This window comes from Leucoraja erinacea, chromosome 22 (genome assembly GCF_028641065.1).
Source record: "Leucoraja erinacea ecotype New England chromosome 22, Leri_hhj_1, whole genome shotgun sequence".
In the NCBI taxonomy this organism is placed as follows: Eukaryota; Metazoa; Chordata; class Chondrichthyes; order Rajiformes; family Rajidae; genus Leucoraja; species Leucoraja erinaceus.
The window spans coordinates 20,544,788-20,566,122 of NC_073398.1; the positions used below are offsets into that span (position 1 = coordinate 20,544,788).

The 21,335-nt window shown below is 42.7% G+C and overlaps 1 protein-coding gene across 1 annotated transcript in view; it reads right to left on the bottom strand.

Moving 5' to 3' along the window:
- Positions 1 to 322: 322 nt before the first annotated feature.
- The window catches only part of LOC129707770 (protein monoglycylase TTLL8-like), an 85,474-nt gene continuing 64,461 nt past the window's right edge, over positions 323 to 21,335 (bottom strand). The window contains exons 16-17 of the mRNA XM_055653055.1: positions 19,689 to 19,733; positions 323 to 5,255 (exon numbers count right to left, since the gene is read on the bottom strand). Of these exons, the coding sequence (XP_055509030.1) occupies positions 5,190 to 5,255; positions 19,689 to 19,733 (111 nt within the window). The 3' untranslated portion in view covers positions 323 to 5,189. The remainder of the gene's footprint in view (positions 5,256 to 19,688; positions 19,734 to 21,335) is intronic.

Consider the following 21,335-nt stretch of genomic DNA (forward strand, 5'->3'; position numbering starts at 1 on the left):
CTGAAAGTCGAGTGTTAAAGAAGGCAAATAAAATGCTGGCCTTCATTAATCAGGACATGGAGCATAAGAGTCAAGAAGTCATGTTGCAGCTTTATAAGACTGGGTCAGTCGTAGCCAGAGGATTACATGGAGTTCTGGTCACCCTATTATAGGAAGGCTGTAGAAACTTTGGAGAAGGTGCAGAAGAGGATTTTCCACAATGCCACCTGGATTAGAGATAATCAGCTATAAGGAGAGGTTATGCATACTTAAATTGTTTTTTTCTGGAGGTTATGGGGTGAATAAAATTATTAAATTAAAACTTTAAAAATATATACAATTATTGAAAGGCATAGATTATAGGTTATATCACAGATCCTTTTCCCAGCGTGAAAATGTCAAGGACTAGAGGCCACAGTTTGAGGTGAGAGGGGAAAAGTTTGAAGGAGATGTGCGAGGAAAGTTTTATTACTTTTAAAGTGGTGGGAGCTTGGAATGCACTGCCAGAGGTAGTGGTGGAGGCAGAGACGACAGCAACATGCATGAGGCTTTCAAAGAGCTCATGGACATGAGGGATATGGATCACATGCAGGCAGAATAAATTAGTTTAACTTGGCATCATGTTTGGCATGGATAATGTGGTGCAAAGAGCCTGCTATGTTCTGTATTATGAGTTAAAAATATGATTGAGAACTGCATTGTTCATTGGAATATCATGCATTTTTATGCTGTGATATTGGCAAATTATATTGTCCAATGAACTCTGGAGATTGGAGGCAGGCAGATTATTCCAGAGTTCTACTTGATTATGTCATGTCATATGATGGGAGCAGAATTAGGCCATTAGGCCCATCAAGTCTACTCTGCCATTAAATCATGGCTGATCTATCTCTCCCTCTTAACCCCATCTTCAAGCCTTTTCCCCATAACCTTTGACACCTGTACTAATCAATAATCTATCTATCTCTGCCTTAAAAATATCCATTGATTTTGCCTCCAGAGTTCTGTGGCAATGAATTCCAAAGATTTACTACCCTCTGACTAAAGAAATTCCTCCTCGTCTCCTTCCTAAAAGAAAGTCCTTTAATTCTGAGGGTTTGACCTTTAGTCCTAGACTCTCCACTATCTCCAGAACCAATGAAGCAGAACCAGGCAGCAATTAATGGAACCAATGTTTGTGATAGACTAGGTAAAGTCATCTCCTGTGCATGCCTCGGGTTATCAAACATGAAGAAAGTTCCCAATCAAAGTTTCCAGAATGCATCCCGAATAAATATCAATACTTTAAAAATAGATTTCTGCTGCAATATTACAGAATTTACTCCTGACTTTGTTTGATTCTCACACTGTTTATATCTCTGGAAAAAAAATCATGCAAAAGTTATAAATGACTCGACCATTAAAAGCAAGTTTCTGGTTTACAAATGGTTTACGAGGCGAGGGAGTAGGGTGTGTGCACGTCAATTCACTTCCTGGAAGAGGATCCGTTTGGGCCATAGTGATTGTTAAGTCATAAGCAGAGGAGCACAATGCCCACCCATCCCCAGGTCAATCTCGCTGCTCCTCTCACCAGCTCACCTCAAGCTGCCTGACAACCTACAGTCCCAGCTCCTCTGAAATGCTTTACTCGGAGGGGAGTTAATCAGTGGAACTCATTGCCATAAAGGGCAATCAGTGGATATTTTTAAGGCAGAGATAGACAGATTATTGATTAGAATGATTGTCAAGGGTTTTGGGGAGAAGGCAGGAAAATTGGATTAGGAGGCAGAGATCAGCCATGATTAAATGGCGGAGTGAACTCAATGGGTCGAATTACCTAATTCTACTCCTATAACTTTGAACTTGTGAAATTACTGCTCTAGGAAGGAAGGGAGATGGCATGGGTAGGAAGAAACTGCAGATGCTGGTTTACACCGCAGATGGACATAAAAAGCCGGAGTAACTCAACGGGACAGGCAGCATCTCTGGAGAGAGGAATGGATGACGCTTTGGGTCGAGTCCCCTGGATGGCATGGATTGGTTGACCATTCACCTGGGGCTTCCATGAGTATGGTCAACTAAAGTGCACAATCAAGGTAGAGATCATGGAGTATGCTGCTTAAATATATGAAACCTAGCACAATGCATGGGATGGAGTTCACTCCTCTGTGAAACCAAAACACACTAGCTCAGGGATTAGTTTTGGTTTTTAGTTTTAGTTTTAGAGATACAGCTCAGAAACAGGCCCTTCGGACCACCGAGTCCGCACTGACCATCGATCCCCGCACACTAACACTATACCACATACACTAGGGACAATTTAGAATTATACCTAGCCAATCAACCTACAAAACTGTACGTCTTTGGAGAGTGGGAGGAAACCGAAGATCTCGAAGAAAACCCACGTAGTCACAGGAAGCACCTACAAACTCCACACAGAGAGCACCCATGGTCGAGATGGAACCCGGGTTTCCGGCGCTGTGAGGCAACAACTCTACCGCTGCGCCACTGTGCCACCCTGGTTCTTGCGGCCTTAGTCATGCCAGACCCCATGGACAATTGTTGATGACTAACAATGTCTGTTGGAGCTAAAGTTTACTGAGGAAAATTATGAAAGGGAAAAAATTGATAATATTCCCCATGAGATGCCTTGATTTTATATTTCAATATTAAAAGTGCTACATCAATCTGTAACGCTATGCCTGTATGGGTGGTGTAACTAGAATCAGTCAAAGATTTCAAAAAACAATTGGATTGTCAATGGATGGAAAATAACTTGCAGGAATATGGGGAAAGACCAGTGAATGGGATCAACAGATTGTTTGGCCAGGAACTGGCATGAACACAATGGGCTGAATGGCCTCTTGCACCCCAATATGTTGATGTTGATTTTGAAGTGACTGCTTCCTTTTTCCAACTGTTGACTTCAATATTTACCTCTAAACCAAAATTGTATAAACTTATTGAAGGGAGAAGGCCTTTCAAGCTGCTGTGAGAGTGCTCACTCTATGAATGTTTAAATAGGCTACTCCTTCACGCTACATATTGAAGTGCCTATCCAACCCCAATGCAAAACTGGATGGGTACTCCAGGATAGGTGTTTCACGAGCAACATCCCATCAATTCCCCTAGTGAAAGGGGTTTATCTCATCTCGTTTGTACGTCATTTGCCAACAACTTTACAATCCTTTACTGACTGGCTGGCCTGAGGGCATGGCCCTGCTCCATCAAAATCTCCCATCATAGAACCTAGATTAAATCATTGCTTAACCTTTTCCTTCCTAACCTGCCCTCATAGTTCAGCCCCAGTCCCCACCTATGAAATTGCTCCAGGAAGCTTCCTTTGAGCTGAAACATTTGCATTTTCCATTTACATTGTTCAGTACCATTAACAACATTTTTTTCCAACAGAGGCCTGACTAGTTGCGTTTTAAATTCCTAGCATGTTCTCTTTGTTATTATATTCCATTCCTCTATTTATAAACCTAATTAATTCAACAATGCTCTTCAATCCACCTCATCAACATGCGCGCGGCATTGTGATACAGCTGGTAGAGCTGCCGCCACACAGTGCCAGAGTGTCAGATCTCCATCCTGACCGCGGGTGTTGGCCAAACGGAGTTTTCACATTCTCCCTGTGACCACATCGGTTTCCTTCGGGTGCCCCGGTTTCCTTACACATCCCAAAAACGTGTGGGTTTGCCTTTGCAAATTCCCCCCAGTGTGTAGGGAGTGATGCAATCAAGTCAAGAGAGTTTTATTGTCATGTATCCCAGATAGGACAATGAAATCCCCATACCTTTTGATTCCCTTAGTCAAAAATGTATCCTTCCCACCCACAATTGCACTCCTGGGAAAGAGAATTCCAAAGGCTCACAACTTTTCAAGAAGTAACATGGTGGTGTAGAAGACTTCTGGAATGCTGGCTTTCATTAGTAAGCAATTAGGATGTTATTTTGCAGTTGTATAAGCCATTGGTGAGGCTGCACCTGAAGTATAGTCCTCAGTTTAGGTCACCCCAGCTACTGTATAGAATAGATGCCATTAATGAAAAGAATGTCAGGTCTCGAGGGACTGAGTTATAGGGAGAGGTTGGGCTGACTAGGGCAGGCTTCTTTGGAGTATTGGAGATAAAGGAGTGATCTTATAGAGGTATATAACATCATCTTCTTCTTGCATATGGCGTGCTAGCCTATAGTTGTAGACACCAAAACACTACATCTATTTGTTTGTGCACATCGGGTTGATTGCATTAGTCGAAACAGGGTGGACCACGTGAAGGTTGCAATCTCCACCCCTATAAAATCAAGAGAGTTATAGATACGATGAATGCACAAGTCCTTTTCCCAGGATAGTGAAATCAAAAACAAGGCACCACAGTTTTAAGGTGAGAGGGAGAAGGTTTAATATTAATCTGAACAGCATTTTGTTTGGTTATCACACATAGGTTGATGATTATATAGAATAAGCTGCCAGAAGAAGTATTTGACACAGGTATAATTATATATTTAAAAGATATAGGGAAGCACATAGAGTGGAAAGGTTATGGATCAAATTTACTTCACCACCATCATCAACCTTTAATGTCAGAGAGGGACATTTTAAAGGACACATTTTTGTTTGCACGGAGTGGTGGGTGCCTGAAATGCAATGTGTGGAGAGATAGTGGAAGCAATATGATTGGAATGTTTAATGGGCATTTAGACAGGCACACGAACATGCAGGGAATGGACAGATATGGATCATATCTGGGAAGTTAGGATTGGATTAATTTGGCATCATGGTCGACACAAACAATATGGGCTGATGGGCCTATCCCTGTGCTATATTGTCCAATGTGCTATGTTCCTTGTTATCTCAAAGAAATTAAAAAAATTAGTCAGACACAATTTGTCTTTAACAAACCCATGATAGACACAAAAAGCTGGAGTAACTCAGCAGGACAGGCAGCATCTCTGGAGAGAAGGGAATGGGTGACGTTTTGAGACCCTTCTTCAAACCCATGTTGGCTCTCTTTGATAAACTTCCATTTGGAAAGGTAGGGGTTAATTTTATCTCTAAATAAAGGTTTCCAAAAAAAAGCATTACTCAGGTGTCTTGTGAGATTAAAAGATCAGTGATCAATATATTTGGTATTTCCATCTTTGATTATTTTAGCAATCCAGAATACATTCCATCCTAAATGGATGACTTAACAAATGCCAATAATGCTAACTGTTTTAGTGAATTAACTATCGACGCGCTCTCCATAACTTCCCTCGCCTCATTGGGTGGAGCTTTCTCGATGTCTGCTTCCTCTGTGAAGACAAATAAAGAGTATTTTAATACTTTGATTTTAATATTTCCTTGAGTATTAATGAAGTCTGCTCCTTCTACATGATTTATCTTTAGTTCCTTAAAAGATCCAACTTTTTCTCCAGTTAACTGAGTATACGTGTTTATAAAGTGTTTCAATTGATCTTTTGTCATAGACCCTATTTGTCTCTTTTCCAAACTACTATTCTCCGAAGATAGACACAAAAGGCTGAAATAACTCAGCGGGTCAGACCTGCATCTGCAGTCTTTACATTCATAATTATCTTCCTTTTTTTAAAACATTTTAACCAAGCACTCTACATGTTCTTTCAAGTTCGTACCAGAACCTTCGCTTTAGATTTCAGAACATTTGCAAGAAAGCATTTTATTTTCCATCAGAATTAAACCCACATGAATAACAAAGTGAGATGTTCCTTTGAAGAATACTCCCTTGAACTAGAATGTAATCCTATTTCAGTCTTTCACCTTGTAATGAAAAAGCATGCCAAATTCGAATATGTGCAGAACAGGTTTTGCAGAATCTAAAGAATACCTTTAATTGATGTAGATTGTATTGTCAGTTTATTTACCACATGTCACAGTCAGGTGGCAGTTTATTTACAAAAAGGTCATGCTTCAACTGGTCACCTCAAACTTGAAAGTGCCACCAACTGCCCACAGCAAGTATTACAGGGAGAGAATTTAATAGGAACCTGAGGGACAACCTTTTCACACATTGGGCGGTGGGTACATGGAATGAGCTGCCAGCTAGGAACCTGAAGCAGGTACTATAACAACATTTAAAAGACATTTGGACAGGTACATGGATAGGAAAGGTCTATAGGGATATGGGCCAAACGCAGGCAGGTGGGACTAGTGGAGATGGGGCACCTTCATCGGCATGAGCAAGGTGGGTTGAAGGGCCTGTTTCCATGCTGCTGTATGACTATGACTCTGTTAATTGTTTTTTAATGTAATTCTCCCCAAGAGGTTGTTTGTGTCTTTGCTAGTCCTAGGTACAAGAAATGTGAGTGATACTGTGACTGTGACTACTTGCTTAGGTCTCTTTAGACGTCAGCTCCATATAGAAACAGAAGAGTAATATTGTGACAATAGAGTCAACAATGTGAAGCAGGGTAATGTTAGATTAGTGGACTGGATTCCCCAGGCCCTGAGCAACACAAGTCTGAATCCGTCAGGGCAGGTTTAAAATTTAATTGAGGAACAAAATACATCAGGAATACAAAATGCTTGTATCAGCCAGAGTTCATGATACCTCTGACCTGTCAGAAAAAAAGCATTTGATCCGCTATTGCCCTTTGGTGAAAGAAATCAGTCATCCTCCCTCAATTCAAATGCAATTCCAAATCCACAATAATATTTGGTGGACTCTTAACTGCCCACCAAAATCACTTGAGGGGCTGTCCCACTTGGGTGACCTAATTGGGGAGTTTAGAAGAGTTTAGGAGAGTTTGAAAAAATGACATGTTGAAGACCTCCTTTGACTATGTAGAAGACCTCTTTCGACCTCCTTCGACTATGTTGAAAACTAGCTTCGACTAGCTACAATTAGCTACGACTAACCGGGAATATTGGACACCGAATAGTGGAGAGTGAAGCCAACCTCCTTGGATCTCCTTCGACCTCCATTCGACTATGATGAAGACTATCTACGACTACCTTCAATTACCTTTGATTGTCCTTGGTTACCTACGAATAACATGATGACCTACTTTGACTAAACCTACAAGTAAAAAAGTATCAATTTTTTCCATGGCCTCAAGTACGCAGAGACCACTCTCGAGCATGAAGGAGAGTTACAAATACCTCTTACGACCTCGTGTCGGCCATGCTGCGGGTATGAGTCGTGGGTAAACTCGCCAGAACTCGCGGATTAGGTCGCCCAAGTGGGACAGCCCCTTTAGTAAGAGATCTCTATTCACAGATAAGTAGGAATGGGCAGTAAATTATATCATGATGCACACCCTGTGATGAATAGAAAAAACAAATATAACAACTCAATGGAAAATGTAGCAAGATGTAGCAAGATCAGGGAAGGTAGCATAAGGAAATTGTTTGGGCATGTTTGCATGGACATGTTTGTGGGTGAACAACATCTTCTTCATCAGGTGTCTTATTACAGTGGGTCTGATTGTTTAAGCAGTCGCTTCACTGCAATTATTTAGGGTTTCAGGTTGCATCAGGGAAACTGTTTCTTACCAACCATGAAAAACAATTAGGTTTTTTTTGTTGTTTAAAGTAATGATTCTATTTCAGATTTTATGTTGAAAAGTTTTTCGAAGACCTGCTATGACTATGACAGTCGCCAGCAGTCACCTAATAATAGCCTAAGTGGGACAGACCCTTAAAATGCCACCGACATTCATGCAAGAGTATTCTACATCGATTTAGTTTAACATTGTTTAGAGATGCGGCATGGAAACAGGCCCTTTGGCCCACCAACTCCACACCGATAAATCAATCACCCATTCACACTAGTTCTACCTTATTCCATTTTCTCACCCACTCCCTGGCTTATTAGTTTAATTTGTTTTTACAGAGCCCAATTAACTTCTAAATCCATATGTCTTTGGAATATATGAGGATCAACCAGAGCAATCCTATGCAGTCACCGGTAGAATGTGCAAACTCCACACAGACAGCACCTGAGGGCAGGATCAAAACTGGATCTTCGAGTCTGAAGAAGGGTCTCGACCCGAAAAGTCACCTTTTCCTTCGCTCCATAGATGCTGCCTCACCCTCTGAGTTTCTCCAGCAATTTATCTACCTTCGATTTTTCCAGCATCTGCAGTTTCTTCTCAAACCTGGATCTCTGGCACTGTGAGGCAGCATTTCTATCAGCTGCACCACAGTTTGTAAGACGAGTTTGCACAATCAAGCCCGCTTTGCCAATTTCGTATTTAGCTTAAAATTTGGGAAATTAACCCCTGTGTATCATTTGAATTTCCATTGCTCTAAATGTCATTACTAAAGTGGAAAATCAAGAGAAAGTGCACATTATGGACATTAGCCACCATTCAATATTACATTACATTAAGTGGCTTTCACTCCAATCGAGGTTGAGTGGTGCCATCTGCATTACGCAGTGTTGCTCAAGGGTTAGCTGGGCGGATGAGCAGTCCTCTCCCAGCAAGAAAGAAAGAACACAATACACAGCAGAAATTAAACATAAATCATAAAACATCCATCACAGTGGGACCAGCAATTCCCACTGTGATGGAAGGCACAAAAGTTCAGTCAGTCTTCTTCATTCTGTAGACCCGTGGTCAGAGGCTTGAACCATCCGTAGTCACTCTATGGATGGCCCAATGTACAGGCCCTCTCGCCAGGATGATGGAAACTACAACGTCAGAACGGATTGGAACACCCCACGGCTCGGAATTCCCGAATCGCCCGCTTCCGACCTGAGACTGCGGCTTCACGATACCAAGTCCACAGGCCCAGCAGTCGGGGCACCTCTTCAGGTGATCCTCGGCAAAGGTTACAGGCAGTTCCACGATGGTAAAGTCCGTGACGCACCAGAGGCTAGAAGCTCCACAGACCGAGCTCCATGATGTTAGAGCAGAGCCCCGCAGTCGGAGCTCTGCGATGTTGAAGCCCATGCTGTGCCTGCTGCTGAAGCTCTAGGCTCTGGGTCGGTCTCCGATCGGAAAGGCCACACCAATCCAGTTGATAGGCAGCGAGGAGGGTGAAAATGCGACACAGAGAAAAGTCGCATCTCCGCTGAGGTAGGTGACTGGAAACGCTTTCCCCCATTCCCCTGCCAGCACCACCGGCACAAGACACACTGAGAGACACTAATACACACATTAGGGCACACTAAAAATAACACAAAGTGGAAAGAAACACACAAGACTTCATTTTGAGCAAAACAAATTGTGGACCAGCATAACTCACATAAAATATATGAAAAGGATGAATATTTAGCAAAAGGAGGAAGGTAAAGCCTGTCCCACTAACACGACTTTTCAGCGACTGTCTTCAACCTTCAAGTTCAAGGGCAATCGCCTGAAAAACCTTGAGCTGGATCGACTGTAACACACACACACAAACACACCGCAAACCCACACACACACACACACACACACACACACACACACACACACACACCACACACACACACACACACACACCACACACACACACACACACACACACACACACACACACACACACACACACACACACACACACACACACACACACACACACACACACACACACACACACACCGCAAAGGCGGGGGCCAGGGAAAGCGGGGGAGCACTGTCCGAAATTCACACCCGCGATGAACAGGAAGGTACAAGACGGCTGGCACAGTGTATGGTAAGTCCTTTAGAGAGCGAGGAGGGGGAAAGAGAAGGGGAGAGAGGGGGAGAGAAGGGGGCGAGAAGCGGGGGCAGAAGGAGTGGAGACACTTTTAAGAAACCAGACAACTTTTAATAAAGTTTAACGGCCATTTAACATTACCGGTCGGTTTTCCGTCGTTCTGAAAACTCCAATGAGCCAATTAAAATGCCTGGTCAGCAAAGGAGATTGGCAAGGCTACCTCGACTGCCTAGCAACACCACTCCACTGCCTACGAGTTCAAAAGAACCATGCCGACCAATTTTTACTCGCATGCTGAAAATCTTTCCTCGACCAAACTGAGGCCGCTAGTATCCGGGAACTTTCCTCGAGCATGCAGGAGAGTTCCAGTGACCTCCTAGGACCATGTGTCGACCATGCTGCGAGTTTGTCAAGCGCAAACTCTTCTAAACTCGCAAATTAGGTCGCTGCAGTGGGACAGGCCCTTAACATTTTGTAACAAAGGAACAGCAAGTTAGGCAGTCATGTAAATCACGTATATCCCCAAGGATAGGGCATGCAAAATCCAGATTAGGCCAATTCTTAAGGGCGTGTCCCTCTGCGGCGACCTAATTGGTGAGTTTAGAAGAGTTTAGGAGAGTTTGAAAAAGTGTCATGTTGAAGACCTCCTTCGACTATGTAGAAGACCTCCTTCGACCTCTTTCGACTATGTTGAAGACTAGTTACGACTAGCTTCGACTAGCTTTGGGAAAATTGGACACCAAATAGTGGAGAGTGAAGACGACCTCCTTCGATCTCCTTCGACCTCCCTTCGACTATGTTGAAGACTATCTACGACTACCTTCGACTACCTTCGATTATCTTCGACTACCCTTGATTACCTACGAATAACATGCCTGACCTATTACGACCTACTTCGACTAAAGCTACAAGTAAAAAAAATATTGATTTTTTCCATGGCGACATTTTTTTACTCGTGGGCATTTTTCAGCATGTTGAAAAATATGTCACGACCTAGCTGAGGCCTCGAGTACGCGGGGATGACTCTCGAGCATGAAGGAGAGTTACAAAGACCTCCTAGGACCTCGTGTTGACCATGCTGCAAGTATGAGCCAAGGGCATACTCTTCTAAACTCGCCAATTAGGTTGCCGCAGTGGGACAGCCCCTTTAGTCACTTTCAAATGATCCCTACTCAAGTTCCTAAGTCCACAAGTCACATGAAGTCTGTCCTTGGTGTTGTTTTACTATTAAGTCGTTTCTTAGGCTGTAGATGTACTGGCAAGGCCAGTATTTATTGTCCATTCATAATTGCCCGCGATCTGACCGGCTTGTTAGAATGTTTAACAAGAATCAACCACACTGGACAAGTCTATTTCCTTCGCTCCATAGATGCTGCTGCACCCACTGAGTTTCTCCAGCTTTTTTGTGTACGTGATTTACATGATTGCCTAACTTGCAGTTCCATTGTTACAAAATGTTATCTTCCTCTTTTTGCTAATTATTCATCCTTTACATATATTTTATGTGAGTTATGCTGGTCCACAATTTGTTTTGCACTAAATGCGGTCTGTGGAGTATCTAAAGACAATGAAATCAGGTGCAGACATTTGATATAATGAAATAGAAGCAATTTAGGATAAGCAGGAAGAAATGGTAAACCATAGTTTCGTAGAGAGGTACAGTGTGGAAATATGTCATTTGGCCCACCATCCATGTGTATCATCAAACCCATTTTACCCTAATCCTACCCCAACCAATTTTTGTGTCGCCACATTCCTTCCATTGTTGGTTCCTTTGAACCTTCTGTTGTGTTTCTCTAAACTGATACCTATTTACAAGCATCCAAACAAAGTGAATTTAGAAAAAGTACTTCAAGATACAGAAACATGAATAGAACTAAAAATTCATGTATAAGATTGAATTGCTGATGCTGGAAAATTGAAGGCAGACAAAAGTGCTGGAGAAACTCAGCAGGTGAGGCAGCATCAATGGAGCGAAGGAAATAGGCAACGTTTTGGGCCGAAACGTTGCCTATTTCCTTCGCTCCATAGATGCTGCCTCACCTGCTGAGTTTCTCCAGCACTTTTATCTACCTAAAAATTCATGTATTCCACCAGATTGTGATTCACTTGAAATGATCACACAATCACATGTTATTGTTGTATCACAACTTTGAAATCATTGGAAGACAAATCCATCAATCGCAACAAATCCACCTAAAGAAACAAATGGCTAATAAAGTTTAGGTTTAGGTTCATTATTGTCATGTGTACCATAGTACAATATTGCATTCTATACAAACTAATCAGATAAAACTATACATACTTCTACAATAGGTAGAGCAAAGGGAAAGATACAGGACACAAAATCTGCCCCCTTACTGCGCCAGAGACCCATGTTCTGTCTATACGGAGCTTGTACGTTCTCGCTGTGACCGCGTGGGTTTTCCCCGATTTGCTCCGGTTCTCTCCCACATCCTAAAGATGTGCAGGTTTATAGGTTAATTGGCTTCTGTAAATTGCCTCTAGTGTGTAGGGAGTGGGTGCAAAAGTGGGGTAACTAGTGTGAACGGATGATTGATGGTCAGCATGGACTCGGTGGGCCAAAAGACTTGTTACCATGCTGTATCCATGCTGTATCTGTATTACTGCGTGTACGCCAGTTCTGGCTGGTGCAGAGCGAGTGGGGCTGAATGCAGTGTATACCTGAACCCCCCTCCCCTTAGCTCAGTATGATCCGGGCCCACCATTGGACACATGGGTGAGTCCTGAGGCAAAGGAAGTAGTCAGATTATCCTTTCCATGCATTTCCAATTTTGCAGACAAGGAAGTTGAAGACACGTTGTAGGGTGATGGCTTTCATTTCCTGCCAGTCACTGCCCCAACGTTTTGTGACACAAAAACCACAGTCCTGAATTCAAGCCAGCAATCCTACAGGAAATTGCAGGAAATATGCAGGATGTACAAACAATAACTAATTTCACAATTAAAATAAATTAGCAAACTGGATTAATGTTGTCCTTCTTAAACAATGTTTGTTACCAGTTTCAATACTGAATTAGATCATAATATAGTTCAATAATAATGTTTATAGAATCAGTTTTCAGAATTGCGTCATTTGCAGAATAACATGACCTATTTAATTCTCTGACCTAGTTTTGTTATCATAATCATATAATCACAGATGGGGACAGAGTACAGAAGTGAGATCGACCGACTGACCAAATGGTGCCAGCACAACAACCTGGCTCTCAAAATCAGTAAGACCAAGGAACTGATTGTGGACTTTGGTAGGGGAAGGATGAGGATACACAATCCTGTTCACATCAATGGGACGTTGGTGGAGAGGGTCAAAAACTTCAAATTCCTGGGCGTGCCTGTTTCCTGGATCTAATTGCACACCGATGCAATTATAAAGATGACACATCAGCGACTCTACTTCCTGAGAAGATTACAGCGATTCGGCACGTCGAAGAGGATTCTCATAAACTTCTACAGGTGCACGGTAGAGAGCATTCTGACTGGTTGCATCGTGGCCTGGTTCAATAGGTAGAGCAAAGTCCAGGAGCAAAAAAGACTACAAAAAGTTGTGACCACTGCCCAGTCCATTACCGGCTTTGACCTCCCCACTGTCGAAGGAATCTATCGTAGTTGCTGCCTCAAAAAGGCAGTAAAAATCATCAAAGACCCACACCATCCTGGCCACACACTCATTTCACCAGGAAGAAGGTACAGAAGCCTGAAAACTGTAACGTCCAGGTTTAGGAACAGCTTCTTCCCTACAGCCATCAGGCTTTCAAACACAACAGCAAATAAGCTCTGAGCTCTGAACTGCAAAACACTATATTATTATTGCACTATATTTGTTATTTATTGAACTTTTCCTTTTTTTCTCTTCCCACGTATGTCCTGTGTTTACATATTCACATATTCTGTTGTGCTGCAGCAAGTAAGAGTTTCATTGTCCCATCCAGGACATATGACAATAAAACACTCTTGACTATTTTATTAGCCAAGGTTCCAAACCACCTGGTACTTTCCCTTGCAACCGAAGGAAATGCTACACTTGTCACTTTACCTCCCCCCTCCACTCCATCAAAGGACCCAAGTTTTGTATGTTTTGCAACATACAAGTATGTTTTGCAACATACGAGGAATTTGATTTGCCATACAGTCATAGCAATAAAAAGCAACAGAACACACAAAATAAATGTTAATATGAACATCCAACACAGTGACTCCTCCACATTCCTCACTGTGATGGAGGGCGGAAAGAAGTTCAATCTCTCCCTCCTTTGTCTTCCAGTGGTCGGGGACCTCTAACTTTCCGTTGACGGGACGATCTTACTCCCGTAGCCAGCGGCGGGCCTCCTCGTCGAGACGATGAAGCTCCTGCATCGGGGGGGGGGGATCTCAGCTCCCCCCACGCTGGGCGATCTACCCCGGGTCGGGGCTAGTCGAACGTCGTGCAGCTTTTGGAGCTTCCCGACGTCGGTCTCAAACCGAGACTGCGAGCTCTTTGATGTTAAAGTCGCAGGCCGCGGTTGGAGCATCGATCCCAGGCAAGGAATCTGCTCCGATGGTAGGTCTACGCTCGGCGGTGGGGCTCAAAGTCAGTACCGAGCAAGGCCTTCAACCACGATGTTAGGCCACTGAGCGACCAGAGATACGATCCAGAAAACTATCACATCTCTGGTAAGGGTAAGGGTTTGAAAAAAAGTTTCCCCCGACCCCCAAAGGACATTAGTTTAGATATTATGGGCTGAAGGGCCTGTTCCTGTGCTGAAATGTTCCAGGTTCCATGTTAAATACGTTCAAACAGAAGGATTAACTCTAATCACAGGAGGTGAAAAGTGAACGTCATCATTAATTGTAGGCAAAATTGCAGACACGCATTGTATGATTCACAGTTCCAGTTTATATAGTTTTTTTTCAACTTTAAAATAAATAATTTGAAGGATAACCATGTCACTGACATTCACAGACAATGTCATCATTTTTGTGGCCCTAGTTGCTCTTAGACACCAATAACAAAAGGTTCCCCTGAAAATGGTTCCTCCCATCTGGTGATGACACCACGGAGTTCCAGGATTTTGGCAACCTAAGTTATTTATGATGTAATTTCTCTTGTGAAATGTACTTTGTCTGTGTTTCATTCAGCTATTCCGGTATCTATTTCAATTACTGGCATGGTTTTTTTTTGTGACCTTTCAATGGAATCTCATGTGGTCTAATGGATTTACCTCGTAGCATTCTGTCTTTTGTTATGGCGTTTTTCCTGTATAGTTTTTGAAATATTTCCTCGTTGACAAGTCAACATTAATGGACCTCATGCGTGCAGACTTGCTGATGCTGTGCAGAATTCTGCTGTTTGTGATGTGAAAACCTGCCCTGCACACGAATGCCCCCATCTCCAGCAGACCATCAATGCATCATGATGGCAAAATCTGATGCTCAGTGAACCAATAAGCAAAATCACAGACTTTGCCGAGTACACCGATCCATCTCAGATTTGCTTCAGTATAGATTACTTTCATACAACCTCAAAAGTAGTGTTTTGTCAATACATGAAACAAAATTAAACTAAATTATGAAAGAAGCCGCTGAGTTATTTTTTCAATATGATATTGTGTGATCCTGATTAGAATCACAGGATTATTACAATACAGGTAGAGCCCATTCAGCCAATAGGGCCAGTTTAGTTTAGAGATAGTGCGGAAACAGCCCCCTTGGCCCTCCGGGTCCACACCGACCAGTGATCCTCCTTACACTAACACTATCCTACACACACTAGCGACCAGCAATCCCCCGCACACTAACACTATCCTACACACCACCAGGGACAATTTACACTTATACCAAGGTAATTAACTACAAAGGTACACAAAAATGCTGGAGAAACTCAGCGGGTGCTGCAGCATCAATGGAGTGAAGGAAATAGGCAAAGTTTAGGGCCAAAGCCCTTCTTCAGACAGGGGGGGGGGGGGGGGGGGGGGGGGGGGGGGGGGGGGGGGAAGAAAAGGAAAAAGGAGGAGGAGGAGCCCGAGGGCTGAGGAGAGATAGGAAGTGGAGAGGAGACAGCAAGGGCTAACAATATTGGGAGAATTCAATGTTCATGCCCCCAAGATGCAGACTCCCCAAGCGGAATATGAGGTGCTGTTCCTCCAATTTCCGGTGTTGCTCGCTCTGGCTATGGAGGAGAACCAGGACAGAGAGGTCGGATATGGAATGGGAGGGGGAGTTGAAGTCCTGAGCCACCGGGAGGTCAGGTTGGTTAATGCGAACCGAGCGGAGGTGTTCGGCGAAACGATCGCCAAGCCAACGACCAACGACCACCAATCCCGGTGGTTCAGCACTTCAACTCCCCCTCCCATTCCGTATCCAACCTCTCTGTCCTGGGTCTCCTCCCATGGCCAGAGCGAAAAACACCCAGACTAATTAACTACAAACCTGTACATCTTCGGAGTGTGCTCCGTACAGACAGCACCCGTAGTCGGGATGAAACCGGGTCTCCGGCGCTGCAAGCACTATAAGACAGCAACTCTACCGCTGTGCCACTGTGCCGCCCCAACTGTTCCTAATAGATCCTACCATATCAGTTAAATTCCCCTGCTCTGCCTCCGTGGACTTGAATATGTCTCGTGCCTCACCAATTCCTTTTAGAAGGTACTGTTCAATTCTCCTTTGTGATACAAAGGTGTTCAATCCCGTTGTACACTTTGCTCCAACTTTGAAAGAGTAGTTTAATTACTTTTTCATTCAGGATTCGTGACTCCTTGCGCAATAACCACCAAAGAACAGTTCACTGCTATTTAGATACACCATGCATCACTAGATTCTGACAAGAAATAGTGACTGAAGTTGTTGATCCTTTCATTCTCTTTAGCCAGCATAATAAAACATTTTTGGAGCATTACAATGCATAATAAGCAAATCATAACATACTAAATAACAAATATCAATGGAAATTTGATATTTGCTTTGAAGCATCTATAATTCGATTTACAATATGCAAACTATTTGCATCCTCTTTAATACAACAAATGTAAAAATAGAGAAAATGTTATTCATATTCTATCATTCAAAAATGTGCACCTGCAAATATTGGTATTAACCCATGTGTAACAAGATAAGGTGAAAAACCTTGTCCGCTTGCTGTCCAGTCAAGTCACACCATGTGTAGGTACATTTAAGTCATATACAAGTACAACAAGTAGTGCAAAGAGAAGAATAAACAGTGCAGAATATAGTATTCCAACATTACAATGCTATAGAGAAAGTGCAGATGCACCGGCTGCAATAAAGTAGGTTGGAAGATCAAGATTAAACTGTTAATTTATGAGAAATCTGTGCTGTGATATGATATCAGTGAGAAAGAAGCTATTCTCGAATCTAGTGGTACATGCTTTTGAACTTTTGTCATTTTTGCACGGAGGGAGAGGGAGAGATGAGCAAAAACCGGTGTTTGAATGATGCTTAATTATATTGCCTGCTTTTCCAAGGCAGCATGAAATGCAGATGGAGTCGGGGGAAGGAGGCTGGGTGATAAACTATGCTGCATCTGCAATTCCTTGTGGTCTTGGGCAGTGAGTACAGGATTCATGAGATTCTTCCAAATAATACTGTGATTTTTGTCATGTGAGCATGATTCTACCTGTTTAAAAGTAGCATAGTACTTATATATTTTATAAAAAACAAAATCACGGCGAGGAATTTAAATATCTTTTTTTTTGTGTCAAAATAAGAACCAACGCACATAATACATAACACAGAAGACATTTAAAGGCTGCATGGATGAACTACAAAAATTGTTCATACCAGTTTGGCAAAAGAATAAATCAGGGAAGGTAGTACATCCGTGGATAACAAGGGAAATCAGGGATAGTATCAAAGCAAAGGCTGATGTGTACAAATTAGCCAGAAAAAGCAGCATACCGGAGGACTGGGAGAAATTCAAAGACCAGCAGAGGAGGACAAAGGGCTTAATTAGGAAAGGGAAAATAGATTATGAAAGAAAACTGGCAGGGAACATAAAAACTGACTGCAAAAGTTTTTATAGATATGTGAAAAGAAAGAGATTAGTTAAAACAAATGTAGGTCCCTTGCAGTCAGAAACAGGTGAGTTGATCATGGGGAACAAGGATATGGCGGACCAATTGAATAACTACTTTGGTTCCGTCTTCACTAAGGAAGACATAAATAATTTGCCGGAAATAGCAGGGGACCGCGGGTCAAAGGAGTTGGAGGAATTGAGTGACATCCAGGTTAGCCGGGAAGTGGTGTTGGGTAAATTGAATGGATTAAAGGCCGATAAATCCCCAGGGCCAGATAGGCTGCATCCCAGAGTACTTAAGGAAGTAGCTCCAGAAATAGTGGATGCATTAGTAATAATCTTTCAAAACTCTTTAGATTCTGGAGTAGTTCCTGAAGATTGGCGGGTAGCAAACGTAACCCCACTTTTTAAGAAGGGAGGGAGAGAGAAATGGGGGAATTACAGACCAGTTAGTCTAACATCGGTAGTGGGGAAACTGCTAGAGTCAGTTATTAAAGATGGGATAGCAGCACATTTGGAAAGTGGTGAAATCATTGGACAAAGTCAGCATGGATTTACGAAAGGTAAATCATGTCTGACGAATCTTATAGAATTTTTCGAGGATGTAACTAGTAGCGTGGATAGGGGAGAACCAGTGGATGTGGTGTATCTGGACTTCCAGAAGGCTTTCGACAAGGTCCCACATAAGAGATTAGTATACAAACTTAAAGCACAAGGCATTGGGGGTTCAGTATTGATGTGGATAGAGAACTGGCTGGCAAACAGGAAACAAAGAGTAGGAGTAAACGGGTCCTTTTCATAATGGCAGGCAGTGACTAGTGGGGTACCGCAAGGCTCAGTGCTGGGACCCCAGCTATTTACAATATATATTAATGATCTGGATGAGGGAATTGAAGGCAATATCTCCAGGTTTGCGGATGACACTAAGCTGGGGGGCAGTGTTAGCTGTGAGGAGGATGCTAGGAGACTGCAAGGTGACTTGGATAGGCTGGGTGAGTGGGCAAATGTTTGGCAGATGCAGTATAATGTGGATAAATGTGAGGTTATCCATTTTGGTGGCAAAAACGGGAAAGCAGACTATTATCTAAATGGTGGCCGATTGGGAAAGGGGGAGATGCAGCGACACCTGGGTGTCATGGTACACCAGTCATTGAAGGTAGGCATGCAGGTGCAGCAGGCAGTAAAGAAAGCGAATGGTATGTTAGCTTTCATTGCAAAAGGATTTGAGTATAGGAGCAGGGAGGTTCTACTGCAGTTGTACAGGGTCTTGGTGAGACCACACCTGGAGTATTGCGTACAGTTTTCGTCTCCAAATCTGAGGAAGGACATTATTGCCATAGAGGGAGTGCAGAGACGGTTCACCAGACTGATTCCTGGGATGTCAGGACTGTCTTATGAAGAAAGACTGGATAGACTTGGTTTATACTCTCTAGAATTTAGGAGATTGAGAGGGGATCTTATAGAAACTTACAAAATTCTTAATGGGTTGGACAGGCTAGATGCAGGAAGATTGTTCCCGATGTTAGGGAAGTCCAGGACAAGGGGTCACAGCTTAAGGATAAGGGGGAAATCCTTTAAAACCGAGATGAGAAGAACTTTTTTCACACAGAGAGTGGTGAATCTCTGGAACTCTCTGCCACAGAGGGTAGTTGAGGCCAGTTCATTGGCTATATTTAAGAGGGAGTTAGATGTGGCCCTTGTGGCTAAGGGGATCAGGGGGTATGGAGAGAAGGCAGGTACGGGATGCTGAGTTGGATGATCAGCCATGATCATATTGAATGGCGGTGCAGGCTCGAAGGGCCGAATGGCCTACTCCTGCACCTAGTTTCTATGTTTCTATACGCAGTCAGTGACTAAAACATGTAAATTGTTTTAAAAAAAGAAATAGCTGGACATACTAATAACCACGGGATGTGGAATATAAGATGAATGAGAATTGAAAACAAACAATACCATCTGTTAAAGAATAATGTGGTTTTTAGTTAAAAATATCTTGGATAAATGAAAAACGTGACATATATTTAAAACATTCCTAATTGTCTTTGCGTAAAACCTTTTCTTGAAGAGCATAAGTTCTTTTGTTGAAATACTTTCTTTCCTGGGAAACAATACAGATACATAGTGAGTATAGTCATAAAATTGATCAAGTACGATAATTAAAAAAATATTCGAAAGCACAGCTTTACACTTGACATTTGATTGTATCACATTTGATAGCAGACAAGAATATGGATCAAGACTGTAACTAGACAAGAACATAAAAAAACATGCAAATATATGAAATATGAAACTATACATTTCTGTTTGTTCACATATTTAAATATGATCAATTCAAGCACCTAATCAGAGAAATAAAAACATCTTTAAACCTGTACTGCTCAGTTAATTCAATCCCAAATAATAGTTTCATGGTTTAATGGAACGTGAGAGACATCAGGTGGCATTCGATGCAGATCAGCTGCAGTTATTCCTCCAGCCACATCCTCAAGGCCATAGTTATAAACCTTAGCACCTAGCACAAAACCTGCAACCAGTTCCCAGATCTGGGCAGAACACAACCATTCCAAGACTCTGATGCCCATGACCCTGACTTTGATTTCTCTGTGTCTTTCTGATCATTACGGTGAATGAATACTTCATCAATTAATCAGTCAGGGGATGTTTCAAACAGAGAGATCGGCAGATAAATTCACTCCCAGTAGGATCCTTTTCATGTTCTTTCCCATCAAATCATAATTGTAGCACAATAGGACCAGCAGACCATGTGGGTCTCAACAAAAGTACATAGGTTACAAGTTGTGCAATGTTGTGATCAAAACAAGCTTCACCACAATCAGATACAGCGCATATCGGTGCTGAAATCCATATTATCATTCATGCATTCAGCAGCTATTCAGTCAATTCTCTGAATTATCCCTTTGATGAAAAATGTTAAAATAGACTTTGTCTTTGTACAAACAAACAGAACAATAAAGCGCAGGAACATGGCCTTCGGCTCACAGTATAAAACTAGTCTCCTTTGCCTGCAAGTGATCCATATAACTCCATTCCCGTCCTTTTCTAAAAGCCTTTTAAATGCACCTATTGTACCTGCCTCCAGCTCCACCCCTGGCACCACATTCCAGGTACCCGCAACTCTCCGTGTTAAAAAAAACTTTGCATGCACGTCCCCTTTAAAGTTTCACCCTATGACCTTAAAGCTATGCCACTAGTATTTGGTCCTATCTACCCTGTCTATGCCTTTCATAATTTTATATACTTCCATCAAGTCTCCTCTCAGTCGCCAACGCTCCAGAGAAAACAATTAAGGACCTATCCCACTTGGCGATTTATTTGGCGACTGCCAGCATCATTGACTGACGTATCAGGTCATAAAAAACGTCGCGGCGTGATGCGGTGTGATGCGGTGTGATGCGGTGTGATGCGGTGTGATGCGGTGATACGGTGTGATGCGGTGTGATGCGACGCTGATGCGACGTGATGCGGTGTGTGATGCGGTGTGATGCGGTGTGATGCGGTGTGATGCGACGTGATGCGGTGTGATGCGGCGTGATGCAACATGATGCGGTGTGATGCGGCGTGATGCGGCGTGATGACGTATTGACGCGCAATGTTTCCTCAGGTGTCGCAATATTTTTTTGTTGCATTTGTTGAAATGTTCAAAATCCAGCGGCAACTGCCAGCAGTCGCCGAAAAAAAT